This window comes from Calonectris borealis, chromosome 8, assembly GCF_964195595.1.
Source record: "Calonectris borealis chromosome 8, bCalBor7.hap1.2, whole genome shotgun sequence".
Classification (NCBI taxonomy): domain Eukaryota; kingdom Metazoa; phylum Chordata; class Aves; order Procellariiformes; family Procellariidae; genus Calonectris; species Calonectris borealis.
Window position 1 is genome coordinate 33,476,624 of NC_134319.1, and position 17,769 is coordinate 33,494,392.

Here is a 17,769-nt window from a genome sequence, read left to right on the forward strand (position 1 = left end):
CATAAGCAAGACGAAATAGCTAATGCAATAACTAATCATTACATTGATATACTTTTCTCAACAGCCAATTTCTAATATTGACCAGTAAGTTATTTTACCCCAAAAAGGACATTTTATTAGTTTTGCTGAGTGTGAAAACTAAGCGGGCTTATGGATATTTAGTTGTCAAACACTAATGCATTAAAAATAACCATAAAACCAATATAAATGCTATTTTTAAAAGGTTTTCATAAACTGTATCTATGAAAGGTGGCTCAATAAAGCAAAACACTTCAAACTTTTCAGTAGAGGAAGCACAAAGATTCTGCACAAAAATAAACCTAGCGTGATACCTCATGCTTTACCAAGAACAATTACAAAATGGATTCTTAAGCAGAAATGGGGGGAAAAAAAAAACAACTTTCAAAAGACAGCATTGTGCTTTTTCTTACTACAGTTTTCTTTCCCTTTAAAGAATAGTATTTTAAGGAGAAATTCACTTCGCCATTCCAGAAAATAAGGAAGCATGTAGAACTTGGTGAAGAAAAAATTACTTTTCTGGTAGCGCTTTTGCTGCCATTACAGAATTTTTTTTGACTTTTCCTTAGGCTGAAGACATGGGATTCCAAAACAGTAACGCAGTCAACCTTGACATAGCCTCTCTTACACCACAAGTATAAGTATTCAAGAAAAATGTAATGGCACAACGTAATCTACCTGCACAAAGGAGTTTTTTATATATATATTTGTTTTGCTTACTTATTAGGCATATCTCTCCACATTAACTTTTTTATCTAATATTTTACATATGTTTTCTTCTCATCACTACTTTTTTTTTTTTTTTTAAAGGAACCTAAAGATTTAGTACTCCCTCAATGTATCTGTATGTGGAGAGACTTTATTATTACCTGTATTATCAACAATGATTTTATCATGTCGATTTCTTTGGTCCGTGTCTGGTCACCTATTTACCAGGTACTTCATAAATCATAAAGATCTTTCGGCACATGAAAGTGGGATAGGTACTCCAGATGCCAGCTTTAAGAGTCTCGTTCTTTAATCAGATTTTCATACACGAACATGAGACTTTATATAATGACAGAATGAAAATCAAAAGTGACAGATTGGGTGACTGGAATTTCTATTGGATTTTTTTATCCATTAAAACGTCCAGCTGTATAATTTTGGAAGAGAATTTAGCACCAGCTGGGATCCTCATACAGCATTAGTAAAACAATAACAAACCTCCCTCAAATAAAATTTTAAATCATGAGTTTAGAAAATACTTTCAAAAACTGAAACACACTTACTAAATTTAAAAATTCATGTGACTAACCACCAGGTCAAATCCTGTCATCTTGCAAACAGCAAGAAGAAATGCGGTATTTAACTCTGCTGAGGATGTTTAATTTGACAGATTCCAGGAGACCAGGAGGCTCAGATTTACAGAGAACAGGTTGAAGTGTGACTTCACAGCAACTGAAATTCAGGGTCCAGATAAGCAAATTAGCATTCTTGCACCAACAACATTAAGCCAATGTTTAAGAAACAAACCCCTCAAAAAAGGGCGAAGAACCTAGAACCTACGATTTGTTTGCAAGGTACTGGATTTCTACTATATTCTCTCCCTCCAAGGACAGTCTGAGGAAAAAGGGAAATCTTCAGTCCCGCCTGACAACTCCACAAGCTCAACACCATCGGAGAGAGAAGAGTATTGCTAACTCTGCCCTTTAGGGCAAGAAGCCGGTGGGCTGGTGAGTAAACCTCGTGCCGCAGCCTCTGAAGTGAAGCTCCCTTTCTGACCCACCGTTTGCAGGCAATAAAGCTTCAAGTTGCTGTACATCAACTCCGTTTGCTGAGGTTATACAAGCAGGGTTCAACTAAGGCACTACCGATACAAATGAGTTAGCTTGTGTATTTCTACATATTTGTAGTTACAGTACCACGCTAACAATGCATCTACTGCCTCCAGGCTGTATTGCTTGATTTTATTAAAAGGTTAGTTCAACTTCAAGCATTTTCTAGAACTTTTTTTGAATTTCAGGAGGTCCCATAGAAACTTGTTACCAGGAATGCCAACAAAAACCAGAAGCGGTAAGCAGCCAGCTCTGGAGCACGGATATAAAACTACTTTATTGGTATAAAACCAGCCCTGTGAGTTGTGAGAAATGAGATATTTCATTGTTCCTTGTCTAAGTCTTGCACGCTGAGACCTACTAAGCAGGAAACAATGACAAAATAATGACAAAACAAAAGGAATCCAAGTCGTGTTTGTAAGAAGAGAGGGGGTTACACAACCTCATAGAGCAGCCGTCAGCCAAAAAGAGCCTTCCGAAATAAACAGCAACTTTTCAAAAGAAGGCAGCAGACACATTCCTGTAGACATGAAGCATTACAAGATACGTGCAAAGAATACTACTCATTTTTCCATAATATCTGTAAGGGCTAATTGCAACAGCTCAGCTTAGCTAGAGGAATGTTTCAAGTCATATTTCAATCTGCTTTAAAGATTGTGCAATGCTAGAAACCGGTATATAAACGTTTAAGACAGCAAGTAAGCAGCTTTGAGGTTTGGATTTTAAATCGTTCACTCTTGAGTCCTAACCCAAAAGAACTTTCACAAAGAACGGAGCGGTAACATCAGGGAACTAAAGCCAAGGCTGTTTTTGATATACATAATACTACTTTATTCCATTGTTTCAACTTTCTTACAGGTTTAAAAAAATGTACAGGGGTTCAGAACCACCTCAACAGAACAAAGAATACATAATTAAGGGAGATCTAGAGTCAAACCACAAGTGTGCAAGCGTGGTTAGCTTCCATTACAAAAAGTAATAGGCACGATCTTTACATATGCATTTTGGTGAAAGAAGGAATAATAGTGCAGTGTTAAAAGGCACCAATAATCAATAATTGGGCCTTTTTTAAAAGCCAATAACCATCTAAGAAAATTACATTTGGTTCAAAATAATAATTTAAATATTTTATCGACTGGCATGCATCTGAACCCCTGGCAATTTATTACACAAACCTAATGTGCGCCCTTGCAAAATAAAAAAGATTTCATCAGTGGACCTGAAAATCAGTTCAGTACAAAAGGAAATACTGAAGCTCTTTGCCTGTATTTAATACTAAACTGTCTTGTTCTCCTCCTCCAAGAACATTTGTCTAACAAACAGCTATTCAATAACTGCACAGAAGTATTTCTCTTAAAGCAAGTGTTAATTTTTTAATCCTGTAGCATTGACCTATTCCATGTGCTATGAAAACAGTAGGCACAGACCACAATTTACGTTTTCTCTAAAAAAAAATACAGTATGTGCAAGCTAGGTTCACACAACGGATTGACAGCTACAACAATAAGCGATTTAGACTTCCCAAATAAAAGGGTTAGTTAGTTTTAATTTTTCTAAGCAGTGATGCACACTGCTGTGTGCAATTATCATATTTGCATTAGGATTATCTGTGTAGCCAATAAAGGAAAAGCTTTAGTACACCCTAAAGGACACTACATCGATACCGTGTGCTAATTTAACAGGATCAAGAGAATGAAAGATTGAGGAAGTCATTGTACATAGGCAGCTGCAGTTACTCAGCCAGCCAGGAAGGGCTATTGCTTTCTGCAGGAAGAATGGTTTGAAACTCAGTTTACCTCGTAGGTGCCCTCAAACTAAACCACTTGGACGCGATGGAATCTAGGGATGCACAGTACGAAAAAAAAAAAAGGGGAAATGAGAGGGAGAGCTTCTGTGAAAGTTGTACCAAATGTGCCATTTTATCCAAAAGCGCCATGCCCAGTGTAGGTTTTATGCATTGCGGATTGCTTGTACAACTGCAAATTGTACAAGATGTGAGCAGAGATAGAGTTGATTATTAATCTGCAATATCTACGATAGTCCTCAGGTATATAATTTACGGATAGCCACTTACTGTGTTGTTGATTGTTTCCTCTTAAATATATTTAAATTCAGAAGGCTACAGTATATTCTGACACAAAGATAGTAAGACAACTTCTCTACAAGGGGGAAAATATAAGATAGTAACTAACTTATTTATTTTATGAGGAACCTCCTCTGATGTGGTAGTTATTTCATGCCCTTTGGAAGATTTTTAGTTCTGACTTTCTTCATCGTCTCCGTCGAATTGCTCTCCTGACAATTTCACAAGAGCTATATTCAAGTTCAGTGACCTCTCTTACAGCAGCCCTTTCCTTTTCCGCAATCACTTTTAAACTCACTCTAACATCATAGCAAACTATTCAAGTAAACATTTCTCTTCTGGCAAGTTTCCAGATACAGCAAATACTATCAAAACTCCACGTTTGATTACATGCACCAGTTTTCTTTAAATGGAGCAGGAATTAGCCCGTTTTCTTGGTTTAGGGTCCCGTACATCCCTGTCTTTTAAACACATACATGATGAACATATTGTCTCTGACAGTCTCCGCAGTCCCAGCCTGAAAACGCTGTTGGAGAGGCTATATATCACACAGTTGCAGAAACTATTGCTTATAGCAAGCCATGTCGTTAAGAAGGAAAGTGCTGGGTTTTCCAACACCCTAGAGCTCTCCAGCAGAAAGTATATGATATAGGGGAGCCACAGCATGTAGAACACACTGGTTATCCGAAACAAAACCATGGCATAGCGGCGATCGGGGCTGTGCCCAGTCTCCCCAGCAGCATCCACTTCGTGGCTAGGAAATCGAGCTCTCCGATCATTTATCTCTTTGGTGTGCTGCCGGCAAATTTTAAAGATGTGGAAATACGTGAAACATATGACAAAGGCAGCAGGAGCATATAGTAAGCACACAATAAAGCCAGTAAAATAGGCATTAGTTAGCCAGGAGGTAGCACACCATTCAAAAATATCTCCATGGTAACCAGGTTTTCCCCAACCAAAAAAGGAAGGCAAGAAGATCAGACAAGAGTATATCCAGATCAAAATGATGCAGATTCTCAAGCGACAAGGTGTGACCAGTTGATTATAGGAGAGAGGCTTTGTTATAGCGAGATAGCGATCCACGCTGATGCAAGCAAGACATGCCATAGATACGCTTTTGAGCACAGAGATGATATATCCAAAAACTTGACAAGTCAAGGACTCGTGGACACCTGTCGAGTAGTGGAGCAGTGACAGAGTAGGAACCAAGCAGCTAACTCCAACAAAAAGGTCAGCATAGGCCATGGTCTGAATAAAATAGCTGGTGGTATAATGATGCAGCAGTGGAGCACAGTGAAAAACAAATATCACAGTTAAGTTACCCGCAATAATTAAAAATGTTAGCAAGACAATAACAACTGTCTCAAGGATACAGATGTCAACTGCATTGTAGTGACCAAATCCAAGAGGGCAGGAGAGATGCTCAGATATGTTCATAACACTACTGCTCATATTCAGAGTCCTCCATTCAATCCATCGGGACTGGTTCATGTTTTGTGATTAGGGAACACTGCAATCTGAGCCTTAGTGAGCAGATGACCTGCTTAACAGCAGCTAAACTCTGCTTCAGCGTCTCACGATCTCTCTTTGTAGACACTGCCAGTGCTTACATTTGAGAGGATTACAGTCCCATAGCTGTTGATGCCTCCTCAGCATCAGTGCATCACCTCTGGCACACCTTAGCTTTAAGGAAAGAAAGAAAGAAAAGAAAAAAAAAAAAAAAAGCCAGAAAGAGAAAGGCCACTGATCAGCTCCTCCAGTGCTCTTGACCAATCTTTAGCAAACACAAGGCACTTCTAAAACAAACAGGTACTGTGAAATACGGGAATAAAAACTGACAAAAGAGACACATTCATTTCCCAGGGAAGGCGGGGGGGAATCTCTGACTGCTTATTTTCCTGAGAAAGTCATTTACTTTGGAATATAATGGGGCGAGGGGGAGGAAGGGAAGGAGGAACCTCAGTACAGCTCAGGTTTCCTGGACCAGCAGTTACTGGAGAGAATATTTTTAATATCTCAATTTAAATCACAGACTGACTGGAGAGTAAAGGAAAAAGTTCACCATCTAATGCTGTCTTTTCTGGCTCCATTCAGGAGATGGTACTCCGTCTTATCCATGGTATTCATTGGAAAGGTAAGGAAAACATTTTTGTCAAGGTTAATTCCAATAGACTCACCACTGTTTGGGTATGAATAATGAATTTTATTTGGAGGGAGACGGGTGGGGGACAAGGCAGATTTGTCCTCTGACTCCCAAGAAAGAAAACATACATCTCACATACAATGAGGAAGATCGTGTCTATTCATTTAAAAATGAAAATAATTTAAGAATAGAATTTGGAGACTTATGTCAATATTCACAATTCCTTCAAACAGTTATAGTCCATTACAATTATTAATGCCAGAAGCATAATTCAAGGTCCCCACAGACAAAATAAATCCTCTTCAATTTAATTTCAGCAATGGTAATTTAAAATAATCATCTTTGGAAACTCTGCCATATCTGCTACAGTGGATCAGTACCCAGGAGTTCATAGGTATATCCATGATATTGCTCACCTCTGTAGCTACACCTGAATCATTTCACAAACCCCCATACAACGAGAACAGAAACTTCCATCTGCATTCTGCTGTGAAGCTAACGAAATGCTGATTTGACTAGAAAAGCTGCCATTGTTTACTACTCCATTATTCGGTTATTCAGCTTCATCTTCTACGTAGTTTTAGGGTTTCTATATCTATTAGACGACCAGCATAATAAATAGTTGTTTTAAAAAAAATGTTCTTCTAATTGCAGGACATTACCTTGTTCATTTTATTCGCAGTTATGGAGAAAGCAAACGTTAAAAGAAAGCATCTTCTGTGTTCAGTTTTAAGTAAATGCTTGATGAGTTCAGGAATCATTAGGCAGGTAATTAATGGTATACAATCTTGCTTTTTGAAAGGCCCCTAAAATGTTAAAACCATCTTTCATCCTAGAGTTCCTGAGACTAGAAGACTGGCAGTGAGAATTAATGAATCCACATAAAATGATCTCCAAGGTCATTCAGATATTATGCTGGCATTTGCTTTAAGTCTCTTTAAAAGTACCAGAATCTCTCTGATGTTTTTGATAGTCCTTGCTGTGTCTTCAGGAGGAATTTCAGATACCAGAAAAGAAAAATTCTCAATTCTGTTGCAGCAGTTTAAGAGAAAGCATTCTTTTTGGAGTTAATTTCCTGTCGTGCATCGCCACGCTGTACAGAAGTCCTTTTGATTTTATAACATCCCAGAATATTTCCGGCTATTCATTCCCTTCGTCTATAAGCAGACCATGTATAAAATTACTACTTTTTCTAATTCCTTGTTAAAGCAATATAGCAATCTTTCTCACCTACATGCATCCTTATCAGCCGCTATGATGAACTGCTTGACAGGGGAGTCCTATTTACTGTGGTGCGGCTAGAGCTTCTGTCGCTATTCCTCTCCTTCCCCCTTGAAATTATCGCTTGCACCTGAGTCCGCTCCTCCTCCTCCTCCTCCTCCTCGCCCCCCCCAGCCGATGCAGACGCGCGGGCGCTGGAAAGGTGACTGGCTGCCCGGCCCCCAGCCAATGGCCGCGCCGCGCCGCTGTCACTAGGTAACGGCGGCCGGGCCGGGCCGGCGGCGCCCCCCGCAGCGCGGCGGGGGAACGCAACGCAACGCAACGCCGGCACCGGCGGGGGCACCGCCGCGCCCGGCCCGGCCGCGGGGCTGCTCCGGCGGGGCGGGGAGCGGGTACTTACCCCGCTGACCTTCGTGCGGGCAGGAGATGGCTTCGGAGTGAACGCGGCTGGCGGGGGGTTTGCTCGGCGCGAGTTTAAAAGTCTGCGACCTGCTCGTTCGGAGGGCTGAACTCGGGTCAGAGCCAAAGAATTAAGTCATGGCTGAAGGCCACAGGGTATACACCCCCCCAAAAAATATATCAAACATTTAAATCAGGTCCTCCCAACCGACTCCAGTTGCGTAGGTTATTTTAGAAACCGCCATCACCACCTAACTAAAAATGTTTATTAAGAGTTATTCTCGGATTACTAATTCCATATGCATCTCTCATTTTACAAAGCTAAACATGTACAGACAATGTATATTTGCCATGCTTTGACACAAATTTTGTCCTGCTTAAAAGATAAAATTACAGTCCCCTAAAAATTAATTAGTTTCATACTTAAGGCAGATTTATTTTAAAACTCATCTGCAACTGGTTTCAATACTGGAACAATTTTTAATTGCTCCAACCGATGGCAAACATCGGTTTTAAATACTTGTGAGTAACACATTACTTTTCAAAGCACAGACTTTCTAACCCAATTAACTGATCTCTCTGGTCGTGCAAATGGATGCTGTTATTCCCTGATTAAGGACTCAGAACTATTGTTTACTTCATGCTTCCTAAAAATAAAACCAGTAACAGAAGTACAATCATCAAAGTTTATCTTACACAGACACTCTGTACGTCCTTAGACACAGAGAGAAACAGCACATTTAGATACCAAAATACCAACCACAAAACAGTATTGTGGGCTATAGATCAGCAAAATACATGTGTCAAGAATGGTATCGGAGGCTTTAACAAACTAAGTCATTAGAAACTACAGTGATTTAAATTCTTCTAGTTCCAAGGCAAACCACAGGCAAAATTTTAATAAGCTGCTCCTGGGTTAACATGTTGTATTTCGAGTATAGCCCGGAGCAAATATTCAAGGCTGAATGACAAGTCTGTAGAAATGTGAAGCAGCATAAAATGCAGCAGTGTGAGAGTGGTTTGCAATAACGCTGTGTGATAATTCCAAATTCTTTCATCGAAGGATTTAAGAAAAAATTAAAATCACTCCGATACCTCAGAACTGTAAATGGCTGCGACAACAGATTTAATGACTAAATTTAGTCCCTGAGTACAGCTTTAAGCCATAGCTACCCATACCACGGGTGGAACAATAGGAAGCAATTTTTATTCCTCCTCTTCCCACTCCTCCTGTGGGGGAGAAGGAGAACAAACAATGGTGTGCACAGGCATGGCAGCAACCAGTACTTCTCCCTCCCCTCCCTAGGCCAGCTCTTGGTGGGCACCAGAGAAAGAAAGGGCCAAACCATCTTAAAATGGATGCCAGAAAGTCTCAAAGACACGAGGGCAAGTTAGATAAGCAAAGGTAAAACCTAAAATTAAGTGGACCACAGAAACTACGTGCTCAGTGCATTCTGTTCCATACAGATTTGAATACTGGCCACTACTAAAGCTTCCAAATGTTACGGCGACCACTGAGTCACCTTGCTCACAGGTCAGATCCAGCTGATGTACAAAACTGCAGTGCCTATGACTCTGTGCTCAGAGCACCGACCTCTGATAACAAGCACTCACATCAGCCAAATATTTCAGGTCCTGTATAAGAAATCCGGATACTGCTAAGCAGGTAAGAGGTAACAGAAAAATCAATGGCAACCTCTGCTGGTTGGTTTTCAATGCAGGTAAAATGCTTCCCTTTCATTAATTATAATTAAAGGGACAAAATGATTCAAAAGTAAGGAAGTTTGACTTATTTCTTTGTGGAAATATGAGCAGGCTTCCTTCACTACAAAAAAAAAAAAAGTCAAACTGCAAGCTGCCACTGGCTTTATCACCTCAGCTACTCCCGGAGCCCAACTCCCAGTGGCGTTTTCTAAGCAGCAGCAGTGCAAACTGCAACAGACTGACTGCACTAACTTGTACTGTATTTTATGTATATTTGGAGGCAAGTGAAAATTAAAGCAGAAATTAAAGCTAGGACTGACGAAACTATGCAATTACAGACAGAATTTTACAAGATGTGGCAATACTGGAGCGTTATATCAAAGGCAGCACATTAAAAAGCTATATGGAAAAAGTTATCTATCTGTAGATTAGAGACCCATTAGGGACTCTGGCACAGTTTTAAACAAAATGTGCTTCAGGATTTTTTTTTATTTGCATATAAAGAAAAGGAAGTGAGAAAGAGAAAACAGTTACGTTGGAAGAATAGCTGGTTATATCCAGCAGAAGGACTAAGCACTCTTCTTCAAGCTGAATAGGAGTAATTCCACACCTTCTTTATTAATTACATCAGCTAGAAACAGCAGGAGTTACCACCCAAAATGTAAGACTCACACCATCTGATTCTGCTGAAATCAGAGGAGCTGTGGTGGGAGCTCAAGCTTTGTGTATTAAAAGAAAGCCTGTGAAAGAAGTGGTGATATGTGTGACCCTGTAAGGAAGCGAGATAAAGCTTCTCAGACAGAAAAAGTCCATACAGAGGTAGATCTAGAAGCTCCAAGCAAGGAAACAATCTGTTACTCATTTCTTCTATTCAGAAAGGAATAGGAATATTTGTTTTCTACATCTTTTTTTGTAAGGTAACAGGACTGATAGAAGCAATTCCTGCAATGCACAAAGAAGCATCTCAGTCGCACCACTCATTTCTAGTTTGAAGTCTTTCAGGACTCTTCTTGTTAAAATATTGGATGGTCAGCTGGATTAAATGGACAACAATAATTTCTGTAAAATCTTTTAAAAAGACATTGATTAGAGCAGGGAGATGCAGCTGAGAGTGTGGGATGAGGAACGTAATAGTTATTTACTTAGATGCAGACCTGAATGACAATGTTGATACATACCAGCTCCTTATCTTCTTTTCTTCTGCCCAACTCCTTTTTTCTTTTTTTTTTTTTTAAGTATTATTTTCTTTTATCCACTTTCTCCTTAGCCTGGTGTTTCTTCAGTTTGCTTTATTTTTATCTTAACTACCTCTGGCATTTACTTGTCCACTACATCCTATGGACACCCTGGTTTTGTTTTTAATGCCTCCAGAAATATTCTGTTCTATAAAGCTTGCAGCTTGTAGCACAGCTTAAAGAGAGAGAGGAGGAAGAAAAATCAGTGGTTGCCTTAAAAATTTTGTCTGTGTGTACGTGGTTGGATTTTTTTTCATCAGACTAGTGTCTGAAGTTGCTCTCTGAAGTCATATTGGTGCTGTATTTAAGGCAGAAATCAGTTTTATTTGTTATTTGGAATATAAAGCCTCTTTCCAAAATCCACCCACTCCAACTGTCTATTTAAAAAACTGCCATGAAGAGCTCTTGCTTACACAGAATACACAGGAATTTTCACCTGAATACAGGCATATAATGAGATATGAGACGTATACATATACACGTATAAAACCATTATTTTTTCTCAAAATAATCTTAGACTTCTTAAACGCTTTATGTGGGAAGGCACCTCTGGATATCATCTGGTCCAACACCCTGAAGTCGGCCCTGCTTTGAGCAAAGTCAGGTCCAACGCCAAATTTAGGCCAGGTTGCGCTGGGTCCTGTATCCAGCTGAGTTGTGAACATCTCCAAGGATGGAGTTTTCACAGCTTGCCTGGGCACGTGTTTCAACATTTGACCACTCTCACTGTGACTCCCAGTATCTGGTCAGAATTTGTCTTGTTGCAGTTTGTCTTCATCAACACCAAGACTAAACACACTTGTGCCAGTGGTAAAAATCCAAAAGGGTTAGTTCTCAGGGAAACTACAGTATCTTGTATAAAGTTTAAACCCATGAAATATTTCTCCACCTGACAGTCTCATTTATCAGTTTTGCTATCATGGATCAGTTTCCTCTCCTTCTCCCTCCCACCCCATGATCATAAAGAATGCCATAAATCATTGTGCAATGCTATGGCCCACATACTCCACGGACTGCAAAAAAGATCAAGTGATACGAGTTACACAGCTACATTTTTGAAATGCAGATGCTCTTGTGGAGCACTTACCTCACTGTTAGAGGAAAAAATTATCCCCAAAGCCTACATAAGCCTTTTCCGCATTAGAGGCGAAACTGAATTTGATGGCAGCAACAGAGTAGGTTCTATAAGGTGGGGAAGAAGAAAGGGGCCAGTATAATTTGGAATGGAGGGTGGGGGGAGTTCAGGTAAGCGGCTGGAAGGGGACAGCAGCTTTCTAAAAGGTCAAGGTATGTGAGGGATGTGGAAGGGAGCTTAATGATCCCTTTTTACTTTCGCTTCTACTCCAGGAGGGTCTGTTTCAGCCTGCTCCTCTGCTGGACTCACAGCCCCAGTCCTTTTCCAATACTGTTTCTAATGAGGCAAGTATTAGCCAGTATCATATAAATGTTAGGTAATTAGGATGCTGTGATGCAGAACAAGAAATTGGCAAAAAAAATATTTTTTTCTGTGTTGTGGTGGATCAGTAAAGAAAAATGGGCATTCACATTTGCGAGTTTATTGTGCAGTCCTTTCATGCTGTTATTTAACAATTACATCAAACACTTCTTAAGTTTGAAACTTTTAAATTAACTACTAACATTATTCATGTATTTAATAAATATTAAGCAAGTTTTCGGAGTAAATTGTTACAATCTCCCTTTAAACATTACTACCTGTGATGTCATGGATTAGGATGGTTACTTTTCTGAATTTTACATTAAAGAACATTTTTCTTCGGGAGGAGGTTCCCTCACGATTATGTTGATGCTCCCATGACAAATGGAATTCACTTTACAATTCGGAGTAACAAATACCACCAAACTTCTCTGCCTCAAATCAACAGAAATAAAACACCATGCAATAAACTATCTATCAAGAAGTGAATTTACTTCAGGGAAATGCTGTGATGTCTAATGAATGGTGGTAAGTAGCATTTTTCAGGAATTAAAGATAGCATGTGCATTAAAAAACAGCACTTAAGCTATGTAAGGATGCTACTTAGTAACTGACCCCACATGACAAGAGAAGCCCCAAAATGCATGAAATGGAAAATGGAAAAAATTACGAGTGTCTTAGGATGGTATAAAAGCAAAAAATTAAGACATACACCCTCTGACAGGGTCATGTGGCTGCCACTAAGACTAATCCATCCGTCCTTAAACTAGCAGTAGCTTAAAAAAATAGTATACTGGCAAAAGAATAGAGGCTTACTACCTACCATCCCGATGAAGGGCCCTGTTATTTGCATTGCTTTTCCTTTAGCTCCTGCTTTTGATTACATGACTGATGTTTAGTTAGTGGTTTGTGAAAGCACACTGACGATCTAAAAGAATGTGCATTTCGTTCAAAATTGTCCCTCTGCATTTCAAGTACCATAACAAACCCATGTCCCATCCATGCAGCTATCCTAACGGAAAACATCGCCTCTATGCATGGAAGCACATTAGAGTGAACAGAACTGAACTAGCTATTAATTACACTGCTTTCAAGAGACGATTACAATTTTCACCTGTTAAATCACAGGACAAAAGATAGCAATTAAGAGAACTGTAAATGAAGAAATACTGAAATGTACAGAATAGTATGAACAGTGCAGGTAGTATTACCCTTTCTTTTCCTGTGGGAATCATTTCTCATATTTTAAAATAATACTTAAAAGATTATTTTAATACTGTGTTCATTTAAACTTTTTAGAGGCATGTTTTGACATAGTTGTGTTTTTATTAATACTTTTGTCTTTATCAAGCCAGGAATTACATTCAATAGATATTGGTATTCTAAAAGCATATCACAACTGGGCACCAAGAAAGTGTATGTTCAAAAGGATTCCAGCTGACTTGGCAGAAGCAGAAGCTCAGTATTAGTAGTAATTCCATTTCAGCAGAGCTAGATTAACGGATTTTAAGGCTACTAAAAAAAAAAAATCCCAAACACTATGATCACCTACTTTGATTTTTCATATACTGTAAGCCAAAGAGTTCTCTTGAACTACAGCATGACCTTTTAAAAGGCCACAAATTTTGATTTAATGAGTTCAAATGATGAATAATTTATTGTAACCTCAAGTAGGAAGCCAAGTTCTAAGGCCTGTGCAAAAGCAACTAGTAAGATATGAACATAAGGATCAAAACCATATACACCTGTCAGTCTTTCAAAATCACAGGTTTGGATGCACTGAAGAATAAAATTGAAGTACATGCAAATGTGTCTTTCATTCTTCATTGCCTTTTAAAAATAAACAAACAAAACCAGTCGCGCCCAATATTATTTCTTTAAATTCTCCCAAGAGCATCACTTCTATTTCATCCTCAAAGCATTTCTCAGAACTCAAAGCCAAGGCCACACATTCATAAATTACTGTATGATCAACACTGCACGTGCTTCCAAATCCTTCTCCATCTCGGTACCGTACTTCTGAACGTCACAACGGCAAACCTATATGATAAAAACCTCCCCACCATAACCTTCGGCAACTTAATCTGTGTTGAAAGCTACACCACAGAGAACATTTGGGTGCATAATTTATCATCTTCTCAAAAATCGTTTAAAACCCTTCAGAATTTTCCACTTCACTCCAATTGTCTTTACTGAAAACTGTGAACTAGCAGCTACCATTATGTGACAAACTCATGGACGTGTGTCAGAAACAGATTCAAATCCACTTTTCACGGATGCGGCTTAGGTTAAATGTTCACAGTACATCCTCCCAGAGCATCTAGTCTAATCTAGACGGGCTGACTGGAAACATGTGCCTAATCACATGGACAATTTATTTTTTATTTGCGTATATAATTGGCACATTCCACCCTAAACTTTTCCTTTAATAGATTTTTTAAAATAGTGCTTCCTCAAGGAGGCAAGAGGTGGCTCAGAAAAACACCGAACAACTAGGATGATTTAGGAGAAGTCATAGCTTCAACTGTTGGTGTAGACAAAAATCAGTAAAGAATTAAAGAATCACTCTGTTTTACTGCAAGATCTACTGAGGAGCAGGTGGTACTGACCCCAAATTTGGACTGGTAAATCCAATTCCACTATTTCTTGAGAATAATAAAGCTGAAAACAATCAAAGTAAATTGTGAATTTTAGAAGATATCTTTAAACAAAGTGTTACTCGGTATTACTATTATACCACTTTTGTGAAGAAATGGGAAAGAGGAACATGGAAAGGATATGGCATGAAAACTATTTATAAACTGAAGTGTGGCACAATTTCTTTTTAGGGATTTTAAGCTCAATTTAGACCACATTTTCCTCCCTGGAACTGCAGAAGAGGTATCACTTATATTCTCTTACAGCATGGAGTCTACATCAGCACACACTTGCATCAATAACCATGCATGAGAAAGGACCGGGAATAGCTTCCTACGAAGAGTGGTCTAAGAGGGAAAATTTTGCAAACAACAGCAGTTGAAGTAGACTCCTGGCTAACTCACAGACATGGAACCCGGCAATGAAAGATGTGTGGAAAATGCCGCTGAAAGCAAGAGTTACTATTTTTTTTTTTCCCCAGAGTTAAAAATTAGCTAATTAAAATTAATAAAATAATCTCACATCTGATGACCATGGTTCAAGATTAATAACATCTAAATACATTCAACTTCCAGTAACTAGCAAATTTTATCTTAAATTCATTTGATTGTATTAGATAACGAGGACATTTATATTTATAGCTAGAAATTGGCACATGTAAAATGTTATGTGAGCTGAGAAATTATTTTTTTTATTCAAAAAGAAATACCAAACCTGATATTATTTGCCATCTCTAAGGAAAAAAATGAAATTAAACATATACTTTATCAGTACTAAAACCAGGTTAAATATAAAGACAGCATTTTTGAGAGAATCTGTAAGTCCTTTTGGAAAGGACACTATCAGGGAATATAGAAGCCAAATCTATAGATTAAGTTTAAGTCCAACTTCTTTCACCAATATTAAATTCACACGTAAACCTTTCCCCTCTGCTCAAAATTATGGTTTTAAGCTAAATGTCAATCTCTTCATTCATATATTTTTAAGATATATTACATATAACCTCCCAAAACTCAGCATATCAACACAGTGAACTAAATACTGGCCTCTAATGGACAATATGCATGGGAAGGGCCATACGGGAAGAAATAGAAGCACTGAGTCCTACCTGCTATATTTGCATAGAATTAATTTGGCTTGAAAAGGCACGCAGCATGTTTCCTGAACACCCTTCTTCCCAGCATGTCTGTAATGCCTGCTGCAGGAACAAACTGAGCATAATTTGTTCTCATACTTTTAATGAAAGATAAGATAAAGAATGACATGGCAAAAATGGAGTTACTTGCTTCAAAACTTAAACACTAATCTTTAAAGCAATCCCACAGTAAGAAACAAGAAAACAACCAACCAAACAGAAAGAGCTTTCAATAGCGTAAAGAAAAATGCTTCCCGTATCAGTAGCAGTTGCCTATACCTTATTTATAGCCATTCCATATAATGAAAGAAAGATATTGGAAATTACTCTCTAACAGTTATGGTTTTCAACACATAAAAATGAAACCCCAACAGCAATTTTCTACATAGGAAAGGCTTTATACAGTGATTTGCATTAATTTTTCTGCATAAGTTATGAAAATACTCAGTAGTCAAAAAACTGCCATAGAAATGGAGTAAGGTTGGATTAAAAAAAAATTATTTTTCAGCATATGTTCTAACCAAAGTGCTCACAGGGGAAGCGCTCTGCTACATTTCCTTTCCCCCCAAAAAGGTTCTTTATAAAACAAAGCAAAAAAAGTGAGGAAAAAATGGTTACATTCAAAAAGCTATATTTTATTGTTATGGCAACTGATGTGCTAAAAATAAAGAAATAAAGTTGTTATGGCAACTAGAATTTTAAAGGCAGTCAAAAGTAGAATAATCAAACATTCTGCTGGCTTAAAATGTAACGTCTATGACTCAATTTTCAGAAAGAGCTTCAGAGACAAGTAGTGGTTGGTTTTTTTTTGATTCTGCTTTGGAGATCACAATTAGTACAAGTTTCAGAGACCTCTACAGAGTACAAGGGAGGAAATCAAGGTGAACAGAAAATTAGTCATTCGAAGTTCTCACGGTCAGTAGGAAGGAACACACACCTTATGCCACTTAATTAAAGTCCTGGCAACCTTACCTAGATCTATAAAATGTATCAGCTTATTACTAAAATAAACAGCAGTAGGACAGTATTTATGTCACTCATCACAATGATCAAAAGATACTATGTAACTAGAAGTTACTTAATGATTTTAAATTAAGTACTGAAAAGTTAGGGAATACCAAAATTCATCTGTCTGAAGAAGCAGAGTTCTGCCCCTTTATATGTATGGAATTATAAAAACGACTATAATTACAAGATCGTAACAGATTTAAATTTCTGATACATGCTTGATCGTCATTACAGGGCTCCTAGCTATACAAACACTTCCACGACAATCGTAGAGAACTTGCTGTCTCCCGTCCAACACTTGTCAGATTGTCAAAATTGCTACTTCAACTAAAAAATTAATAGAACTGTGTGCACTGTGAAATGTTCCAAAGAATACTCAGATAACCCTTAATTAATACCAAGCAAAGTATTTAACAGAGAATTATGACTAGAAACAGTAACTTATACTGGAAATATTTGCAGTGGAACCATGTACGTAGCCTGTGCTAGCATCTCGGTGTAAGCTAATATTTTAACACAGTATGTGCCTCGTGTTTTGTCTTCACTGCAGTTAATCAAGGTTCCTACTAGTGTTACTCATAACTCTTTTCTGGCTCAGATGAAGAGGCCATGAGAGCTTTCAGCACGTAGAAGTAGCATGGCCAAGAATACAGATCAAAGTCAGATTCCTCCTTCACTTATTCTAAAGGGAAAAGAATCAGATTAACTCCTTATTGCAGCACGAAAATCAAGACACTGGAAATTCAAACAACACGCAAGGGAATGCAGCAAGGATAACACAGGCAAATTTAAGTACATTTTTGTAGTTTTGCTTCCTCAACCTCAGTATTAATCCTTGAGGCTAGATACACAGTTAACTCATTCCCTCTTAAGCATCACATGAAGGCACAAGTATTTCTAGAGATGTGAATAATGTAGGGAAATATGTTAACTA

The 17,769-nt window shown here is 38.3% G+C and overlaps 2 protein-coding genes across 5 annotated transcripts in view; both read right to left on the bottom strand.

Annotated features, from left to right (window-relative positions):
- Positions 1 to 17,769, bottom strand: part of RABGAP1L (RAB GTPase activating protein 1 like) — a 274,563-nt gene that overhangs the window by 161,954 nt on the left and 94,840 nt on the right. The window lies entirely within an intron of this gene.
- Positions 2,654 to 7,491, bottom strand: GPR52 (G protein-coupled receptor 52). The gene has a single exon (XM_075157081.1). The coding sequence runs from the start codon at positions 5,407 to 5,409 to the stop codon at positions 4,324 to 4,326; it is 1,086 nt and encodes a 361-aa protein (XP_075013182.1). The 5' UTR covers positions 5,410 to 7,491; the 3' UTR covers positions 2,654 to 4,323.